The sequence below is a fragment of the Vombatus ursinus genome, unplaced genomic scaffold (genome assembly GCF_900497805.2).
Source record: "Vombatus ursinus unplaced genomic scaffold, bare-nosed wombat genome assembly UNPS02014820.1, whole genome shotgun sequence".
NCBI lineage: Eukaryota > Metazoa > Chordata > Mammalia > Diprotodontia > Vombatidae > Vombatus > Vombatus ursinus.
The window spans coordinates 20,083,634-20,103,098 of record NW_020954598.1 but is presented as its reverse complement, the minus strand read 5'-3'; the positions used below and the strand labels follow the sequence as shown (position 1 = coordinate 20,103,098).

Here is a 19,465-nt window from a genome sequence, read left to right as displayed (position 1 = left end):
AAGGAGCTCCCAGAAAGAACCTGATCCTAGTGGTGTTGTAGGAGCTGATCTGCCTCCACGCCATTCGGGATGTGAACGTGCCCAAGTTCCTGCAAGATGATCTCAAGCTCTTTTCAGGCATTGTGTCTGATTTGTTCCCTAACATCAAGGAGGATAGCATAGATTATGGTATCCTGGACCAAGCGATCCGCCAGGCCTGCTTACAGGACAATCTGAAAGATGTAGACGGTGAGTGAGCCCTCCCTCAGAGGGGCAGGATGGGGTCCTGCTTCCCAGAAGTAGCCACACTGTGCCATTGGTGGGCACTGCAGGGTGAACTAACCCTGAGGCCAAGACATGCCCTAAAGCACCTAACCTCTAGGTCTGCAGACGAGGTAGACACTCAGAAATCTTACCGCATGAATATTCTTTGTATTTGTCATCATAGACAGTATTACAGTGTTCTAGTCATCCGTCAACAAGCATTTGTTATGTGTTTACCATGTGCCACGCAGTGGGGAGGACCCACAGTCCCTAGTCTCAAGAAGCGCACATTCCAACACGGTGGACAACATGCAAATAATAACAAACGTACAAGCTCTATAGAGTGTGAATGAAAGACAGTCTCAGAGGGAGGGAGCTGGTACCTGGGGAACTCAGGGAGGCGAGGAGGGAAAGTATCGCAGACACGAGGGCCTGCCAGTGAAAAGGCACTGAGTATCACAGGTGAGCATCAGCGAGGAGGCCAGTGTAGCCAGATCCAGGAGTGCACGGAGGCAGGAAGGGCCAGGTTGTGAAGGGCTGTAAATGCCAAGCAGATTTTCTGGGTGATCCTGGAGGTCCGAGGGAGCCACTGCGGGTTATTGAGTAAGGGAGGTGACACGGTCAGACCTGTGCTTTAGGAAGATCCCTCTGGTAGCTGAGTGGAGGGTGAGTTGAAGTGAAGAGAGACCTGAGTCAGGGAAGCTGACTTGAAGGCTTTGGCAGTGGTGCAGGTGAGGAGCCAGGAGGGCCTGTCCGAGGGCGTTGGCTGTGTGAGCTGGGCATGTTGGGAAGTTTAAAATGACGAGATTTGACAAGAGATTGGTCGTGTGAAGCAAGTGCAAGGGAAGTGTTGACAACACTGGGGGGAAAGAGGGAAATGCTATTTACTTAGAACCTACTATATGCCAGGCTTTTCGGTTATGATCTCATTTGATTCACAACAACCCTGGGAGGTGGTTGTTATTATTATCCCCATTTTACAGTTGAGGACATTGAGACAAACAGGGGTTAAGTGACTTGCCCAAAGTGACATAGTCAGTAAGTGAGATTTGGTCAGATTTGAATTCAGGTCTTGCTGACTCTAGGCCCAGCGCTCTAGCCACTGTGCCACCAGATGCCTCAGTCTGCATGCCTGGGAGGCTAGTGGTGCTCTCAGTATTGATAGGAAAGTTGGGAAGAGGGGAGGATTTAGGGGGAAAGATAATGAGCTCTGTATTGGAATGTTGAATTCGAGATGCCTGAGATATTCAATTTGAGATGTCCAAGAGATGGTTAGTTTGTGATTCAGGACCAGGGCTCAGGAGAGAGATGAGGAGAGATCTGGAAATCAGCTGCATAGAAAGAGAGAGAGAGGAGCCCATGGGAGCCGACAAGGTCACCAAGTGAGGTATTGTAGGAGAAGAGAAGACCCGGGACAGGGCCTTGTACGCTGCTTTTAGAGGAATTTATTCAACCGTTTACCAACCGTTGGATATTGAGGTTGTTTCCAGTTCTTTACAATGACAAATCATCCTATCTGTATTTTTGAATGGCTTCCCCTTTTTTTCTGTATGACTATACTCAGCTTATATGTGCAAGAATGACTGGCTGACTTTGATATCATAAGATCAGAAGATTTATTGCTGTAGGAGGGCTTAGATTTTATCTCATCCAATCCCATTAAAAATGAGTGGTTTAGGAAGATCCCTATATAAATATTATATATATAATTATATATAATTGTATATAATATGTAAATATTATATATTATAAACATAAATATAATATAAAAAAAGTGGTTTGCCCAAAGTCACACAAGTGGCAAAGAACTTTGATTCCAAGTCTAGAGGATCCTTGTCTTCCTTCCTCCAGGCTTTCTAACCAAATGTATCCAACTGTATGAGACCACGGTGGTGCGCCATGGTCTCATGCTTGTGGGACCTGCTGGCTCTGGAAAGACCAAGGTAAGAATGTTCCCATGACTGAGGTAGGCTACACTCGGGTCCCCTGGGTTGGGCTGAGAGCCGGGGGAGCAGGAAGAGGGAATATATTCCATTACCCTGCCCTGGGCTCATCTGCTAACCGTGGATGGCAGCCCTGACTTCAGAGAGGGTCGATCATCTCAGGTTGCCCTGAAATCACCAACGTGTGGTCTCAGCAAGGAGCTGGAAGCAAGGGCTCAGAAACTCTAGCACCTCCCATATTGTTTGTGAGTGCTTTCCTGTTCACCTGCAAGTGAAAAGGAAACCTTTGGTTATCCATGTGTTTTTAAGGGATGGCAGGATGAAGGAGACATTGTAGTTATTCTGAGTACTTACTTTCCTCTTTTTTTAAGTGAGGAAATTGGGGTTAAGTGACTTGCCCAGAGTCACACAGCTAGCGAGTGTTATGTGTCTGAGGCTGGATTTGAACTCAGGTCCTCCTTACTCCAGGGCTGGTGCTCTATCCACTGCGCTACCTAGCTGCCCCTTTACTTTCCTCTTACAGAAAGCTTCTCTAAGGTCAGTGGAGGGGCAGCCCAAGAAATTAAGAGACAGAAAGGACCTACTGGGTCCCCAACTCCCTGCCAAGATGGGCTTACCCAGTGAACACCCTTGGCACTGCTTAAGAGCTGGTGAAGGTCCTGATAGGGCTGATTAGTTCTGCAGCAGCAGCAGAAGCCAAGTGCAGGTTCGGGAAATTAGAAATGGCTTGGTGCCCGAATCCATTCTTTTTTTGGGCTAAGAGGAGGGCACTTGATTTCTGTTTTTGACATGTGCCTCGCCCAACACAGATTGTCAGCCACCTGAATGAAGTACTTCTAGCTGCACCACATTCCTAACCCTGTTCCCAGGCCTAGAAACCAGGATGGCTGCTTTTCATAGTCAGGATCATAGAGCACAAAGGGCCCTTCGAGATCTTGTGGGCTAGCTCTGTCACTCTCCTGATGGGGAAACTGAGGCCTCCTGAGAAAGGTACTTGCCTAAAGTCCCCTAAAGAGGTGGGGCAGACCCTTAGGATCCAACTCAAGACTCTTTTTTCATGTATCTTCTGCCTCTTCAGAGTTAGACTTTCTCCTACATCTCTGTCTCACCAGTGTTACAAGGTCTTGGCAGCTGCAATGACATCCCTGAAAGGCAAGCCTTCCATTAGTGGTGGCGTGTATGAGGCTGTCAGTTACTATGTCCTCAATCCCAAATCCATCACCATGGGTCAGCTGTATGGGGAATTTGACTTGCTAACACATGAATGGTAAAGTTCTGTCTCTTCAATCCTACTTGGGGTCTGGGGAAGCTGAGCTCTTTCTGGAATTTGTGTTTCCCAGTGAACCGGAACCCCCTGAGAACCTGGCCCCAGCCCCAAGGTTGGGCCTTTGTGCTGCCCAGTTTCCTAGTCCCTCCACTACTCCTTCCCACTGCTCTTTTTCATAATGGTGGCCATGCCCAGCCATATGACATTTAGTCTTCTGACTTTCCTACCCCCATCTTTCCTGACATATATGCACTCTGTTCCTTCCTCCCATTCTCCCTCGCTTTCCATAGGACCGATGGGATTTTTGCCTCTCTCATCCGGAAAGGGGCCGTTTCCACTGGCACAGACAAGAAATGGTACATGTTTGATGGTCCCGTGGATGCAGTTTGGATTGAGAACATGAACACTGTGCTGGATGACAACAAGAAGCTGTGCCTCAGCTCTGGGGAAATCATCAAACTCACTGAGGTGCCTTTTTCTTTCAGGCCATCCTGGGCCTGAAAGGCTGCCTGCACTGCCCGTGTCAGCCCCTTGCATCCAGGTTCTCTGAGCTGATGCTCACAGAGACCCGCCCACCTTCGGGCTTCATCTCTGTAGGGCTGGCACCGGTCCCCAGTGACACATCTTCCTTGTGGGCAGTGTCCTTTTGTCCCTCCCTCCTTTCCTGTCCACGTTCTGGCTTGTCATAGAGCCCTGGAGCAGTGCGGCAGGACTAGGGAGCCACATGGTGTCAGCCCCAAACCCAGTGTGGGCTGGGAGGATCCCCCGGGAGTCACTGTGAGAAGAGGGTTCTCTTTTCATATCCCTGGGTAACTCGGGCTTCGATCCTTTAGACTGCATGGCAGAGTGCCCTCAAAGCTGGAGCACAGTGAGGGTTATATGGGAGAGATTGTTCCCATTTCACTGGTGGGGAAGCTGAGGAGCAGAGGCAAAGTGCACTAAACATGACATTGGAATAGATGCCAGGTCTCCCAATCAGGAGATGGCCATGGTGCAGTAAAAGGTTCACTGGATTTGGAGTTTGGAGTTAGAAGACCTAAAGCCCAGTTCTACTTCTAAGATAATCCACTTATTTCTGGGCTTCTACTTCCATAAACTGAGAGAAAGCTGGATTTGACTAGACTATCTCTAAGGTCTCCTCTTCTCGCTCCAAAATCTGATGAACTTCCAAACCAGGCCTACCTCCACCCCAGTGCCCTCCTCCATGTCTGATCCAGGGTCGCTATTCTTCTATCATCTCTTCGCCAGCGAGATGGTGGGTGCCATCAGGAGGCCTCTCCCTTCTTGCTAGACCCATTCCCATTTCTGTCTGAACTGTTTCTCTCAGGGAACAGAGTCTCTCTTTAGAGTTGCTTAGAGCTCTCAGGGAAAACCCCCTGGTGACAGAGCCTCTTTTGAATTTGTTGGTTACAGTCAATGACCATGATGTTTGAAGTCCAGGACCTGGCGGTCGCCTCTCCAGCCACTGTGTCCCGCTGTGGCATGGTTTACTTAGAGCCCAGCATCCTAGGAATCATGCCCTTCACCGAATGCTGGCTGAGGAAGATCCCCAGCCTCATGATGCCTTTCCAGGAGAAGTTTGAGAGCCTGTTCCAGAGGTTTCTGGAGGTGAGTGAGGCCTCTCAGGACAAAAGCGGCCTCTGGACTCCTAGAATGTCCCCTATTTGTTCAGCACCAAACTCTCTAAGAACAGGATGCCCCCACTGGCCTTGTTGTCATTCCTCGAACACAGCACTCCATCTCCTGATTCTGTAACCCCCATGCCTAGAAGGATTTCCCTCCTCATATCCGCCTTCCAGCTTCCCTGGTTTCTTTCAAGACTCAACTCAAATCCCACTGTCTTCAGAAGTCCTTTCTCAGTCTCCTTAGACTCCCAAATGCTAGTGCTTCCCTCTGAGATTACTTGCCATTTATACTGTATATATCTTGTATGTATAATTTTTTCATGTGTTGTCTCCCCCCAAGACTAGAGTGAACTTATTGAGGATAGGGGTCGTGTTTTTGTTTTTCTTTGTATCCCTAGCACTTATCGCAGTTCTTGGCACATAGTGCTTAATAAACGCTTGTTGACTGACTGACTTGATTGACGTCCAGTGAGCATGGGAAAAGCGAATTCTTTAAGACCACTTTAAAAGGCAGAGAGCGGACTGCAGCTTGGGAAATAAAATTAGAACGAGGCAGACATCAGCCTGGCTTCTCAACTTGGTCTTTTCCAGGAGTCCATTGAGTTTGTCCGAGTGTCAGTGAAGGAAGTGATTGCCTCCACAAACAGCAACCTGACCATGAGCCTTCTCAAGATCATGGACTGCTTCTTCAAGCCGTTTCTGCCGAGGGAGGTGGGCAGCTTTCATCCCCCAGATTAGCTCTCCTAGGCCCAGATGGACAAACAGAGAGCAGCCATCCAACCAATCCACCAAAGGTTAAGTGTGGGATAGGAGCTCCCATGATCCTGGGATTTTTTTTGTTTTTATTTTTAAAATATGCTTTGCTAATGCCTTTTGTCTTAATGGTACTATCACTTCCTGCCCTGACCCAATCCTAAACTGTGAAGAGACAGGGGTTCATAGGTACCAGTCATACTGGAACTTGGAATAACAGTGGATGAGGGACCTCAGGAAGAGAGACAAAATATTTTATTGGCCAGAGCATAAAAGTAGGGTGACAATGGAAAGATAATTCAGACTTCTAAGAGAGCCAGGTTGACCAAGATCTGGGCTACCAAAGGCATAAGGCACAAGGAAATCATAGACCACTGAATCATGTATTTGGAGCAGGAAGTGACCTTGCAGGCCATCTAGGCCGTGTCATTTTACAGTTGAAGAAATTGTGGCTCAAAGAGGTTTAGCAACTTGCCAAAGATCAAGCATCAGCAGTGGAATTCGAACCCAGGCCCTGTGACTCCAGAGTCAGTGCTCTTTCCACCACAGTATGCTGCTTGCTTGAGTCCTCAAACAAGAATTCTCTCCTCCTCTGGACAATTCAGGTATCATAGTAACTGCTGTTCAGCCCTATTGCAGATCAATTGTACCTGAGAGGCTTCACTTGATAGTGTAAGATGGATGTATGACCAAATAAGATAAGGGTTGTTCAAAATGGAGTTGTGAGAGGCAAGGAGAGATAAGCCTGAGATTTCTGCTCACCCCTTGAGGAATCAGGAGAAGGGTCCTGAATGAGTATTTTTTTTCTCTAACCTCCAAGAAGGGTACCAGACTAGAATTATGTCTACCTGCTACTATACATATTGTTGGTCTATAGGATGGGATTATTTGAGAGAGTTCAAAACAAAAGGCACTTTCTTAAGAGGTCAGGTGGCTTAACCCTTCCCACCAAAGGCTGGTTATATCACAAATAGCAAATAATGGATAAACCTTTTTATCCCAGCAAACAGAAACAACATTTATATAGTACTTACTATATGCCAGACACCAATCAGAGAAGTTACACAGATTGGAATACACCAGAAAATACACAATAATGGATGAGCTCTTCCCTGGGAATGAAATGAGATCTCAGTGCAAATTAAAAGAGGCTAGCCTGATCTCACCAAAGGGGCAAGTCTCCAAAGTTTCTAGGGAGGTAAGCTGAAATCAGAGATATGTTGAAGAGCTCTCTTCTCCTACATCTCTGCAGTTTCTAAAGTCTTCCTCTTTCTCCCAAATATACATAAAAATACACAATGCCCCCACGGTGAATGAAAGCCCAGTTATAGTAGTAAAAGTTTCTTTCTATCTTGGATGACAGGCTGAGCATGTTGTTGTTATTTATTACATGTAATTTTATTTCATCATGATCTGAAAAGGATGCATTTAATATTTCTGCCTTTCTGCATTTGATTATGAGGTTTTTATGCTCTAATGAATGGTCAGTTTTTATGTAGGTGCCATGTACTTACATAAGGTATGAAAAAAAGATATTTTCCTTTCTTTCCTCATTCAATTTTCTCCACAGGTCTATCATACCTAACTTTTCTAAAATTCTGTTCACCTCCTTAACTTCTTTCTTGTTTATTTTGTGGTTAGATTTGTCTAGTTCTGAGAGGGTGAGGTTGAGGTCCCTAGCTAGTATAGTTTTGCTGTCTATTTCTTCCTGTAACCCACTTAACTTCTCCTCTAAGAATTTGGATGCTATATCACTTGGTACATATATGTTTAGTATTGATATTACTTCATTGCCTATGGTACCTTTTAGCAAGATGTAGTTTCCTTCCTTATCTCTTTTAATTAGATCTGTTTTTGCTTTTGCTTTGTCCAAGATCAGGATTGCTACCCCTGGTTTTTTTTTACTTCAGCTGAAGTTTAATAGATTCTGCTTCTGGCTTTTTACCTTTATTCTGTGTTTATCTCTCTGCTTCAAATGTGTTTCTTATAAATAACATATAGTAGGATTCTGGTTTTTAATCCACTCTATTTGCTTCCATTTTATGAGAGAGTTCATCCCATTCACATTCACAGTTATGATTACTATCTGTGTCTTTCTCTCCATCCTATTTTCCCTCCTCACCAGTGTTTTGCTTCTGACCACCACCTCCCTCGATCTGCCCTCCCTTCTATTAGCCCCCAACCCTCTTTTTTCCCCTTTCCCCTCCTACTTCCCTATAGGGTAAGATAAATTTCTATACCCAACTGAGTATATGTTATTCCCTCTTTGAGCCAAATCTGATGAGAGTAAAGTTCAAACAATACTTACCCCTTGCCTTCTTTCCCTCTACTTTTGTGCCTTTTGTGGTCTTTGAGGTCTTTTGTGGTCTTTTGAGGTCTTTTGTGCCTCTTTATGTGATGTAATTTAGCCTGTTCTGCCTCCCCCTTTCCTTTTTTTCCACCCCTTAATTTTTTTTATATCATCAAAGTCAACTTGTATCCACACTCTCTATGTATACACCTTCTAACTGCCCTAGTAGAGATATAGTTCTCAAGAGTTATAAGTATCATCTTCCCGTGTAGAGATGTAAACAGTATAACCTTATTGAATAGCATGGATTTTTTTTTCTTTCCTGTTTACCTTTTTATGTTTCTCTTGAGCCTTGTATTTAAGATCAAATTTTCTATTCAGCTCTGGTCTTCTCATCAGCTAAGTCTGAAAGTTCCCTATTTCAGTGAGTATCCATCTTTTCCCCCTGAAAGATTATGCTCAGTTTTGCTGGGTAGTTGATTCTTGGTTGTAATCCAAGCTGCTTTGCCTTCTGGAATATCATATTCCAAGCCCTCCAAACCTTCAATGTAGAAGCTGCTAAGTCTTGTGTAATCCTGACTATGCCTTCTTGATATTTGAATTGTTTCTTTCTTGTGACTTGCAGTATTTTCTCCTCAACCTGATAGTTCTAGAATTTGGCTACAATGTTACTTGGAGTTTTCATTTTGGGGTCTCTTTCAAGAGGTGATCAGTGGATTCTTTCAATTACTATTTTACCCTCTGGTTCTTGGATATCAGGGCAATTTTCCTTGATGATCTCTTGAAAGATGCTGTCTAGGCTCTTTTTAAAATCATGGCTTTCAGATAGTCCAATAATTCTTAAATTATCTCTCCTGGATCTGTTTTCCAAGTCAGCTGTTTTTTCCAATGAGGTATTTTACATTTTTTTCTATTTTTTTATTCTTTTGATTTTGTTTGACTGATTCTTGATGTCTCATAGAGTTATTAGTTTCCACTTGCCCAATTCTTATTTTTAAGGAATTGTTTTCTTCAGTCAATTTTTGTTCTTCCTTTTCCAAGCTGTTGACTCTCTCTTGCATAACTCATTTCTTTTCCCAATTTTTCTTCTACTTCTCTTATTTGATTTTTAAAATCCTTTTTTGAGCTCTTCCAAGAAGGCTTTTTAGGCTTGAGACCAATTCATGTTCCCCTTTGAGGCTTTGCATGTAGGTATTTTGACATTGTTGTCCTCTTCTGAGTTTGTGTTTTGATCTTCCCTGTTGCCATAGTAGCTTTCTATGATTGGGGCTCTTTTCTGTTTTTTGCTCATTTTTAGCCTATTTCATGACTTTTAAAGTTGAGCTCTGCTCCTGGGACATAGGGGCCACTGTCCCAAGCTTCTTGCACCGGGATCCAGGGGCCTGATCACTGGCTTTCTGTGCCGGGGCCTCAGGTGCTAGTGGCTTGCTCACTGCACTAGGACTGCCTGGCCTAGTCATGCCTGTTGTTGCGGGGGTTCCAGGGCTGGTAGTTTGCCTTCTGTGCTGGGGCTGGAGGCCTCCAAGCTGGCCTGCTGTGCATTGGTCTGCTGAGCTAGGACCAAGGGGCCTCCACTGCTGATCTGTGCTGTGGCTAAGAGCCTCCCACTGGCTTGCCTAAACACTATCTGCACTGGGCTGTGCTCCCCTTTTTACCCAAGTGAGGCAGATCTTTTCTGAATTCCTTCTATGTTATCTTAAGCTGAATCCATTTATAGGCTTGACATAACATTGTTTCTGAGGGAAACTAGGAAGAGCTCAGGCAACTTCCTGAATTTTCTTTGCCATCTTGGCTGACAGGTTTGCATGTTGTTGTTCATGACTGTATAGAAAAAGGGCACAGAGAGAGATGAAAAGTAAAAGCTGTGGTCCTTAACTCATAACCCGAAAAGAAAAGAAAAGAAAAGAAAAAAAACCCTAAATTCCAAATGGTGACAAAGTGTCTATGAAAGCAAATATCTTTGTCTATAGGCAAAGGCTGAGTCCAAAAAGGAGAGAGAAAACTCAAGTGGAACATTCCAAGATTCTTATATTTAGTTTGTGAAATTTCCCATGACTCCATGCACAGAAGGTTCTCCAGGACTCTTCTGCTTGTAACTTTCTCCTACCACCACTCAACGACTCAAGCTGTCTCCTCTAAAGAGCAAAGACTTCCTGCCAAAATGGCCTCCTGTTTTTGTTTTTTTTTTTGGTTTGTTTTCTTTTCCTTTAGGCAGTTAGGGTTTAATGACTTGCCCAGGATCACATAGTTAATAAGTGTCAAGTGTTTGGTCTGAGGCCGGACTTGAGTCCTCCTGAGTTTGGGGCCGGTGCTTTATCCACTGCGCCATCTAGCTGCCCCTCAAAATGGCCTCCTAAATAGAAAGCAGGCAACCCAGCTCCTCAACACTCCAGCAAAACCTTAAAGTTTTCAGAAGACCAAATAATGATCAAGAAGTTCAATGAAAAATTATAGCAAGTAACTTCTTTTTACCATAAAACTGTACCCAAAATCTTCCAGAAACACATGGGCAATAGGGAAGATGTCCCCCAAACAAAGTGAATGAATGCCAATGTGGCCAGATGTGGGCTGGCAGGTAGCTTGTAAGGCTCTGTGTCTCAGAAGCAGCAAGAATAGAATTCCCCTGAGAAAGTTTGGAGGGGGGATGTGTCAGAAATCCCTGGAAACTTGGAAGACCTGGGAATGGGAGCAGATAGGGACCAGTGGAGCTGCCCCAGCCTTCAGATCAGCACCATCCAGACTCAGAGGCCCCAGCATTCCTAACACAGTCCAGAGATGCCAGACAGAGCCCTGAAGAACTGGTACTTGGAACCTTGAGGTTCCAGAAGGATCTAAGCCAGTGAAATAGAGAGCAGCACAGGGGCCTAGGGAACTCAAACTGAGACCAGCCAGGGTTGACTGTCCTACCCAGAAAGGGTAGAAGCAAGGGGTGAAGTCTGGTCCTGGCACAAAGGCCCAGTTCAGGAACTAAAACTAGAAAGAGAAGTATATCAAACAAAAATTCACCAGCCTCAAAAAACAAACAAAAACATGCAAATCTAACTCTCACAACCACAGAGACTCAAAGGAAACAATGAATTTTTGACAGTGCCTAAAAGAAATGACTCAAGAGATACAAAATTAAATAAACTCTCTCAAAGAAATAATTAGAAGGAGAATAAGTAGCTTAGAATAGAAAGTGACTTTTGGAGATGTCTTAGATCCTTGCATTGCTGAGAAGAGCTAAGTCTGTCAAAGTTAGTCATCACACAATGTGGCTATTACTATGTACAATGTTCTCCTGGTTCTGTCTAGCATTTCTGATAGAAAGTCCTGGGTAGGAATTCAAATGCAAACATGAGGCCAGAGAAATCTAGAATGATAAATTTATTCAAGCAGTTGTAAAGGAGCTGTATAATGATGTAGTGCTAACATTCTGCTACGGGGAGAAGAAACAAGTGTCCCTTTGGACTCTTAATATCTTCAAGGGTTATCGAGGGAGTAAAACAGAGGAAAACAGGGATGGATTGATTCTGTTCTGAGGGTCTTAAGAGGGGAAAGAGAAGAGTGAGTACCAGGAGGAGTATACTAGTGTTGAAATGAGAAGGAAGGTGTGGGGAAAGCATGCTATTTCTCATCATTGGGGTTCATAAAACGAATATACAAATATAGCAGAAGGGGTGGGAGGAATGGGCATTGGGTCAACCTCACTTCTTTTTTATTAATTTATTTTGATTTATCAACAATCGCTTCCATAAGTGTGTGTGTGTGGGGGGGGGCAATTGGGGTTAAGTGACTTGCCCAGAGTCACACAGCTAGTGAGAGTTATGTGTCTGAGGGCGGATCTGAACTCAGGTTCTCCTGACTCCAGGTGCTCTATCCACTGCGCCACCTAGCTGCCCCTTCCATAAGCTTTTGAGTTTTAAATTTTTCTCCACCTCCCTCCCCAAGATAGCATACAACCTGATACAGGCTCTACATATACACTCCTGTTAAATATATTTTCATATTAGTCATGTTGTAAGGAAAAATTAGAACCAATAGGAGGAACCACCAGAAAGAGGAAACAAAATACAACAGAAAGAAAAAAAAATAGCAAATAGTATGCTTTGATCTGCATTCAAACTCCATAGTTTTGTTTTGTTTTTTGGATGTGGATAGCATTTTCCATCATGAGGCCTTTGGAGATGGCTTAGATCCTTGTATTGCTGAGAAAGGGTAAGTCTATCAATATTAGTAATTATACAACGTGGTTGTTATTGTGTACAACGTTCTCCTGGTTCTGCTCACTTCACTCAGTATCAAACCATACAAGTCTTTCCAGGTTTTTCTGAAGTCAGCCTGTTCATCATTTCTTATAGCACAGTAGTATTCCATTACATTCATATACCACAACTTGTTTAGCCATTCCCCAATTGATGGGCATCCTCTCAATTTCCAATTCTTTGCCACCACAAAAAGAGCTGCTATGAATATTTTTGTACAGTGGGTCCTTTTCCCATTTGTATGATCTCTCTGGGATATAGCCCTAGAAGTGCTATTGCTGGGTCAAAGGGTATGCACATTTTTATAGCCCTTTGGGCATAGTTCCAAATTGCTCTCCAAAATGGTCAACTTCACTTCTTATCTGAGATGAACAAAGGTAGGTTGAGCATAAGAAAAGAAAAGAATCAGAACCTAAGGGGATAGCTTAGATTGCTTTTCGGACATTTGGGAAACGGCTGAACAAAAAGGCATATGAAGGTAATGAAATATTCTTGCACCATAAAAAATGAAGAAAGAGATGATTGCAGAAAGTCCTATGTGGTATGAAGTGAGCAGAACCAGGAGAACAATTTGTACCAGGACAGCAGCATCATAAGGAAAAACAACTTTGGATGACTTAAGAGCTCTGATCAATGCAGTGATCAACCATGTTTCCAGGGAACTGATGATGAAGCCTGTTACCCAGCTCCTGGCAGAGAGGGGATGGACAGGAGAGGCAAAGACACGTGTGTACGTGGCTGCTGTGTGGATTAGTTTTGCTTGACTATACTTACTGTCATCACAAGTTTCGTTTTTTTTTTTCCTTTCCCTTGGTCAGTGTAACATTTTAAAAAATGCACCAAAGAAGACCCAAAGGAAAACAGATAAGCAAGAATTTTGAAAATAATGTGTATGATTTATTTTATGTATGGATATCTATCTTTCTATTAAAAAAAAAGCAGGCAACATACAATGGAGATTCACCATTTTGTGTAAAGCTTTATTTGGTGTGTTATGTGTATGGAAATGGCCTTTTTTTTTTTTCAAATGTTAGGTTCAGGATAAAAAAAAAATTAAGAGTGGGACCATATCCTTTCCCCTTCTTTTCTCTCCTCTAGTATTTCTTCTCAAAAATTTCACTCAAACAACCCATACTCAGTCCATGAGGGGGCAGAAACCATCTTATTTCCATGAGAAGTCTTATCAGAGGCATTTTAAATACTTCCAGGAGTGTGCATCTTCAAATACAGTCTGGTTACCTAGTTTGGCTTGACGCAGTTGAGTATAGTGATCACCTTCAGTTTTATCTGTATTCCTTCATGTTTCCATCCTCAGCCCAAACTTGAGCTGTCTGCTGGTCACCAAAGTCCAGTTCTTTCTGTACGGTATCTCTTGGTCTTGAGCTTGAAAGCAAGCCAGGTTGCTGGGAGCCTCCATCCTAACACCCCACAGAATTCCATGGGCCCCCACTTCCAGAGTTGCTCTGAGCCTTTCCCTTTCCAGAGCTCACAGCTGTTGCTCACGGTCCCTTAATGACCGCTTTCTTGTTCTGGACCTTTTCTTAAAATTCCCTGTCTCCATGAATCCGGCATCTAATCAACCTGTTTTCTGATCCCCAATTATTCAGGCTGTGCCTTTTAACCTTCCCCCAACTGAGTTCAAATATTTATGCCTCCCTTGGCATGCCTTTACTTAACCAGCATGTTAATTAATTTTTGCTTATTAGAGCCATTAAAATATATAACCCCCACAATTACATTTTCATTGTTCCTGCCTCAGCTATATAGGGGTACACTTAGATACACACATTTTAAGGATTATTTTTTCACTATGCATGGGTATTGGTCATGGTTAAGAAATGATTATTTCATATCCATGCCTTGTAGGACATACAAGATTGAAATTTGTACCTAGAGTGTCAGAGGGAGGAGGAAACTTGGGAATAATAGAATCGTTTTACAGAGGATAAAGGGATTGCCCTAATGTTATGCTGTGAATTAGTGGCAGAATAAATCTGGAAAATCAGTAGGAAAACTGAATATTGGAGTTGAACTGAGGACAAGGAATTTACCTTATTTTGTGTGCATGGATTGTGCCACAGCCTGAGCTATATATGTATTCTCTGTGGGGTTACGTGTGCATTGTATGCTGGTCCCTGTGTGGGTTACATCCTGAGCTGTAGGTCTCTTACATCCTCAGCACATCTTCAGTTTCCTGTCTCCTCAGGGTGTCAAGAAATTCCCTCATGAGAAGCTGATTCGAATCCCAGAGCTGGTAGAGCCGTGGTTCATCTTCTCCTTGATATGGAGTGTGGGAGCCACAGGAGATGCGAGCAGCCGCAGGGCCTTCAGCGGGTGGCTCAGGGCAAAGATGACAATGGAAGAGGTGAGTAGTAAGAGGGGAGGAGTCCACTGGCGCCCTGCTCCAGCACACAGGCATGCATACAACGCGAGTGTGTATACACACACACACACACACACACACACACAGGTAGAGAATGAATGAATGAAAAAGCATTCATCAAGCGTTTGCTTTGTGCCAAACGCTTTGCTGAGTGCTGGGGATAAAGAGAAAAAGGAGAGAATCCCTGCTGTCTTGGAGCTCGTGTTCTGTTAGGGGAAGATAAGCTACAGAGGAGGGAGCAGCAGTGAAGTGGATGACGATACAGTTTTCTCATCTTATTTCCACTGATGAAACCATAACCGTTTGTGAGCCACTTGACAGACCAAGGACTTTGGTGCTGAGAGCTTTCTTGTGGGGTCTTCAGTAGCTGTGGCTGCTAAGGAGGTGGTGGCAGCAGCCCAGGCCAAAACAATTGCCAAGTCACATCTCCATAAGGACAGTGGTTGTGGGGACTGGGATGGAAGCAGGTCCAGTGAGATGGGAGAATGCTGCCACTTCCCAGGCTCTTGGGCTTACCTGCGCGTCTGTGGCCATTGTCAGTGGTTGGTATTGGTTGTGGGGAGAATGCCGGGTCTGTTCTCCCCCAGGCTTGATCTCCACATGGATGACCACTTGGGGCCAGGCTTGAGGCAGAACCAGTGGGCTGGGGGATTGGGCAGGTGACCTCAATCCCAGGGTTTCCAGGACTGGGCATTGCTCTTCCCAGTGGTCTTGGGATTACCAGCCCTTCAGTGGCAATTGGTCAGGAAGGAGACCAAGGGCCAAAGTCCCATGCTTTTTCTCCCTAGATAGGCTTGCTCTTCCCAGAAGATGGCTTGGTGTTTGATTACCGTCTAGATGACTGTGGCATCAGTAACGTGGAGGATTTTGATGAGGAGGAAGATGAAAAAAAAGAGGTGATGGCTTTTTTCCTTCTTGGCCTGAGAGGCTAAATCAGAGGCCAAACCTCAAGGGATGGAATGGGGATGCTTGGGGAACATCCAAGTCTGACCCTCAGCAGGGGAGACACCATCATTCCAGGTTCAGATGTCCACGATCCCGGTTGAGGCTGCTCTGCTGTGGTAGGGGATCTAGCTGGCCAGGTCTAGCGTCTAAAGCAGCCTGTGTCTTCCAGGTGAGCTGGGTGAAGTGGATGGATATATCAGCACCGTTTACCATGGCTCCTGATACCAGCTATTCCAACATCATTGTGCCCACAATGGACACTGTCCAGATGTCTTTCCTCCTAGGGATGCTCCTCACCAATAAGAAACCAGTAAGTCCTCAAACGGCTCCTTTCTTCTAGAAATAGGGGTAAGAATCATCATCTCTAAGCTTCACCTTCTTTCTCCCTGAGGCTCACTGGCTTCACCAGCTCCTGGAGGCCCAGCTTTGGAGGCCCAATCCTGCCTGACGTCTTTACTCCTCTCCTCCTAGGTCCTGTGCATTGGGCCCACGGGCACGGGAAAGACGATCACAATTTTGGACAAGCTTCTCAAGAACTTGCCTTTGGAATACATCACCCACTTTATGACATTTTCAGCCCGCACCTCAGCCAATCAAACCCAGGACCTCATTGACAGCAAGCTAGATAAAAGGCAAAATTCCTTTTTTTGCTCTGGCCACTTTGTTCCACCCATAAACCTTAAGATTTCACTGTATACAGCTTTAAAAAAATCCGGTTGCTACTATATCTGATAGTGGAGTGCACAGAAACGTTCCTATAAAATGACAGGAAGTGGCATGAGTTTCCCCAAGTTCACTGTCCCTTTAGGCCCAGAGCATCAGGCCCTGGGATAGTGGGGCTACGGGAGATCCCAGAGGTATTACAGGACGACTCCTCCCCACTGGGCTAGAGTTGAGTTTCCTGAGGGACAGCTGTTGGCTGCTGTTTAGATTTTAGCTAATCATAGTGTTCATTCATTTGTTCATTTATTCAACAACTATTTATGGAAAACATACTGTGTGCCAGGCCCAATGTTAAGTGTTATGGTGGATACAGGTATGCAGTAATAATAACTGATGCTTTTAAAAAGGACCTCATATACATCAATTCATCTCACAGCTCAGTTCCCCCTCCATAATACAAGCAATACAAATATTTCCATTTTATATAGGAGGAAGGAAACTGAGACCCAAACTAACTTGGCCATGAACTTGGCAGAACCCGTCCAGGAATTCAGATCTGCCGATGGCAGAGCCAAGGCTCTTTCCACTGGACCACACTCACTCGTCTGAGCATAAGATCTAGTCTCTACCTTTGGAGGAACTTAGAGTAGTGTTGAGGAGAGACACAGGTTCCAGCCCTAGCTTGACCATTGCCTCCCTGTATGACCTCGAAGGAGTCACATCAGTCTTCAGGGCCCCAGTGTCTTTATCTGTAAAGTGCGGGGTTGGACTTCATCTCCAAGGTCCCTATCAGCAATGCAAAAGGTATCTAGCAAGGCCAGCATGATTAAATCCAGGCCAGGTAGTCCTGGAGACAGAATTAGTGCTGTGGTTGTTCAGGAAAGGGAGAGATAAGGATGAGCTGAGTGGCCAAAGTAGGCTTCACATAGAAGACCCAGTGGATAAAGAGCTGGCTTCTGCCTCATGCAGAGTGACCAAGCACCTGTGGGCAAATGACTTTACCTCTCAGTGCCCTGAGGCAAATCTCTGAGACTATACAGAGCATTTGCTGATCTGCTTTGACAAAGGGAGTTTCCTTAGTGGCAGTTCTCCACACAGATAAAATCACTGGTCTGGACTAAAAAAAGCAAAACCAAAATAATAAATAAATAAATAAAAGATTTTACTGAACAGATGCTCTCTTGTGAGTGGCTGAGGACCTTTCTCTAACCCTCCTGGGTATGTGGAAGAAGAGTCAGGACTAGCTGGATACTTGTCGCAATGGTCCCACATGGAGTCTGGGGACCTTCCCCTGGAATCTTCCATGATTCTGTGCTTGCTTATAGAAGCCCTTCCTCTCTACAGGCGAAAGGGGGTGTTTGGGCCCCCCTTAGGCCGCTACTTCATATTTTTCATTGATGACCTGAACATGCCTGCTCTGGAGACCTATGGAGCCCAGCCCCCCATTGAACTCTTACGCCAGTGGATGGACCACGGGGGCTGGTATGACCGGAAGATGATTGGTATGTAACTACCTTTTTCTAAATCATATGAGGTCAGTTGGAAGACTCAGTCCTTATGGACTTCCCCAGTGGCTTTTTCTTTGTCCTCTGACTCCTTGGGATACTTGTAGGTATGTTCAAACGCCTGGTGGACATTAACTTTGTCTGTGCCATGGGACCACCTGGTGGGGGCCGGAATGCCATCACTCCCCGCCTCACCCACCATTTCAATTACCTCTCCTTCATTGAGATGGATGACATGAGCAAGAAACGCATCTTCTCTACCATTCTAAGGAGCTGGATGGGTGAGTGTCTGGAACAGAGGCCTCCAGGACCAAATTTCCCCTCCCCACCCATGTCCTAGGGAGAGTAGTAAGATGGTCAGGTAGACAGAATGAGGGAACCTAGTTCACGGCTTCCCTCAGACTTCAGTGGTCATTCACCTATGAGGGAGGCTGAGCACTTGGAGGTAAACGTGGAAAGCAGGCTGAGACTTCTTACCTTTCCAGTATAAAACAAAACCAAAAGAAATAAAAGATATTAATCAACCAATACCTTCTTGTGAGTTTTATTAATAGTGGCCCTAGTCTTCCAAGTGGGCTTTGGGAAATGGCCAGTGAATAATGCCTCACTCCCCTTGTTGGTCTTTCCTAATCAAACATTCAAAAGCTAGTGATGGTTGAAGCCCAAGTATTCATTCCCAATTCATTTCCTGAGGGGCTACTTGGCCTTTGGATAGAGGAGGTCTGAATTACTGCCTAGAGGGGCAGTAATTTCTGGCATAGGAGACAGCTAGATGTGCAGTTTTGTAGGCTTGTTTCTATCCAGTTTGGAAATGCATCCTTCGTACTAGTTAGGATAGCCAGCTGCCATGATTGAGATACAAGATTGAAAAGCTGCGTCACTTTATTTTACAGCTGGACTCCTCGGAGAAAAGAGTTACAGAGACCCTGTACGTAAGTAAAGGACTGAACGATGGAGGACGCTGTGAATGAACAAATGAATGAATGAAATGACAATAAAACAGTAACAAACATTTATAGCACCTTCTATATGCCAGGCTCTGTGCTGGCCACTGTGGATACAAATAGAAAGGAGGGTAGGAGGGCATATATAAAGGCTATACATAAATATAGCCCTTGCCCTCAAGGAGTTTACATTCATATAGGTGGAAACGATACATGTAGTGGCGTGGGCACCAGGGAAAGGAGTTTTAGTCACAAAGGATGATGAGTGTGGCCATAGGTCAGTCATTGCCATGACTTTTTCAGAAGCAGTGGTATTCTTGATCACTGTTACCAGACCAAGATACAGAAGAGGGGAGAGGACCACTGTCGTGTTCAGCTCTTTTCTTCTGGGCCCTTGTCAGTCTTTTCTGAGGATACACGAGGTGTTGATAAGACTTGGCATCTAAGTGAAAGAGAATCGTTAAGAATGACTCCAAGATTGTGAATGTGGGTGGCTGTAAAGGTGGTTAGTCAGTCAACTAGAATTTTTTTTGGGGGGGGCTAGGCAATGGGGTTAAGTGACTTGCCCAAGGTCACACAGCTAGTAAGTGTTAAGTGTCTGAGGCCGAATTTGAACTCAGGTCCTTCTGAATCCAGGGCCGGTGCTCTATCCACTGCACC

The 19,465-nt window shown here is 44.7% G+C and overlaps 1 protein-coding gene across 1 annotated transcript in view; it reads left to right on the top strand.

Annotated features, from left to right (window-relative positions):
* DNAH1 (dynein axonemal heavy chain 1) overlaps positions 1 to 19,465 on the top strand; it is a 158,891-nt gene that overhangs the window by 91,035 nt on the left and 48,391 nt on the right. The window contains exons 34-46 of the mRNA XM_027837286.1: positions 42 to 228; positions 2,095 to 2,186; positions 3,299 to 3,453; positions 3,744 to 3,921; positions 4,867 to 5,061; positions 5,670 to 5,789; positions 14,572 to 14,730; positions 15,537 to 15,644; positions 15,863 to 16,003; positions 16,165 to 16,325; positions 17,701 to 17,858; positions 17,969 to 18,142; positions 18,755 to 18,793. Of these exons, the coding sequence (XP_027693087.1) occupies positions 42 to 228; positions 2,095 to 2,186; positions 3,299 to 3,453; positions 3,744 to 3,921; positions 4,867 to 5,061; positions 5,670 to 5,789; positions 14,572 to 14,730; positions 15,537 to 15,644; positions 15,863 to 16,003; positions 16,165 to 16,325; positions 17,701 to 17,858; positions 17,969 to 18,142; positions 18,755 to 18,793 (1,867 nt within the window). The remainder of the gene's footprint in view (positions 1 to 41; positions 229 to 2,094; positions 2,187 to 3,298; positions 3,454 to 3,743; positions 3,922 to 4,866; positions 5,062 to 5,669; positions 5,790 to 14,571; positions 14,731 to 15,536; positions 15,645 to 15,862; positions 16,004 to 16,164; positions 16,326 to 17,700; positions 17,859 to 17,968; positions 18,143 to 18,754; positions 18,794 to 19,465) is intronic.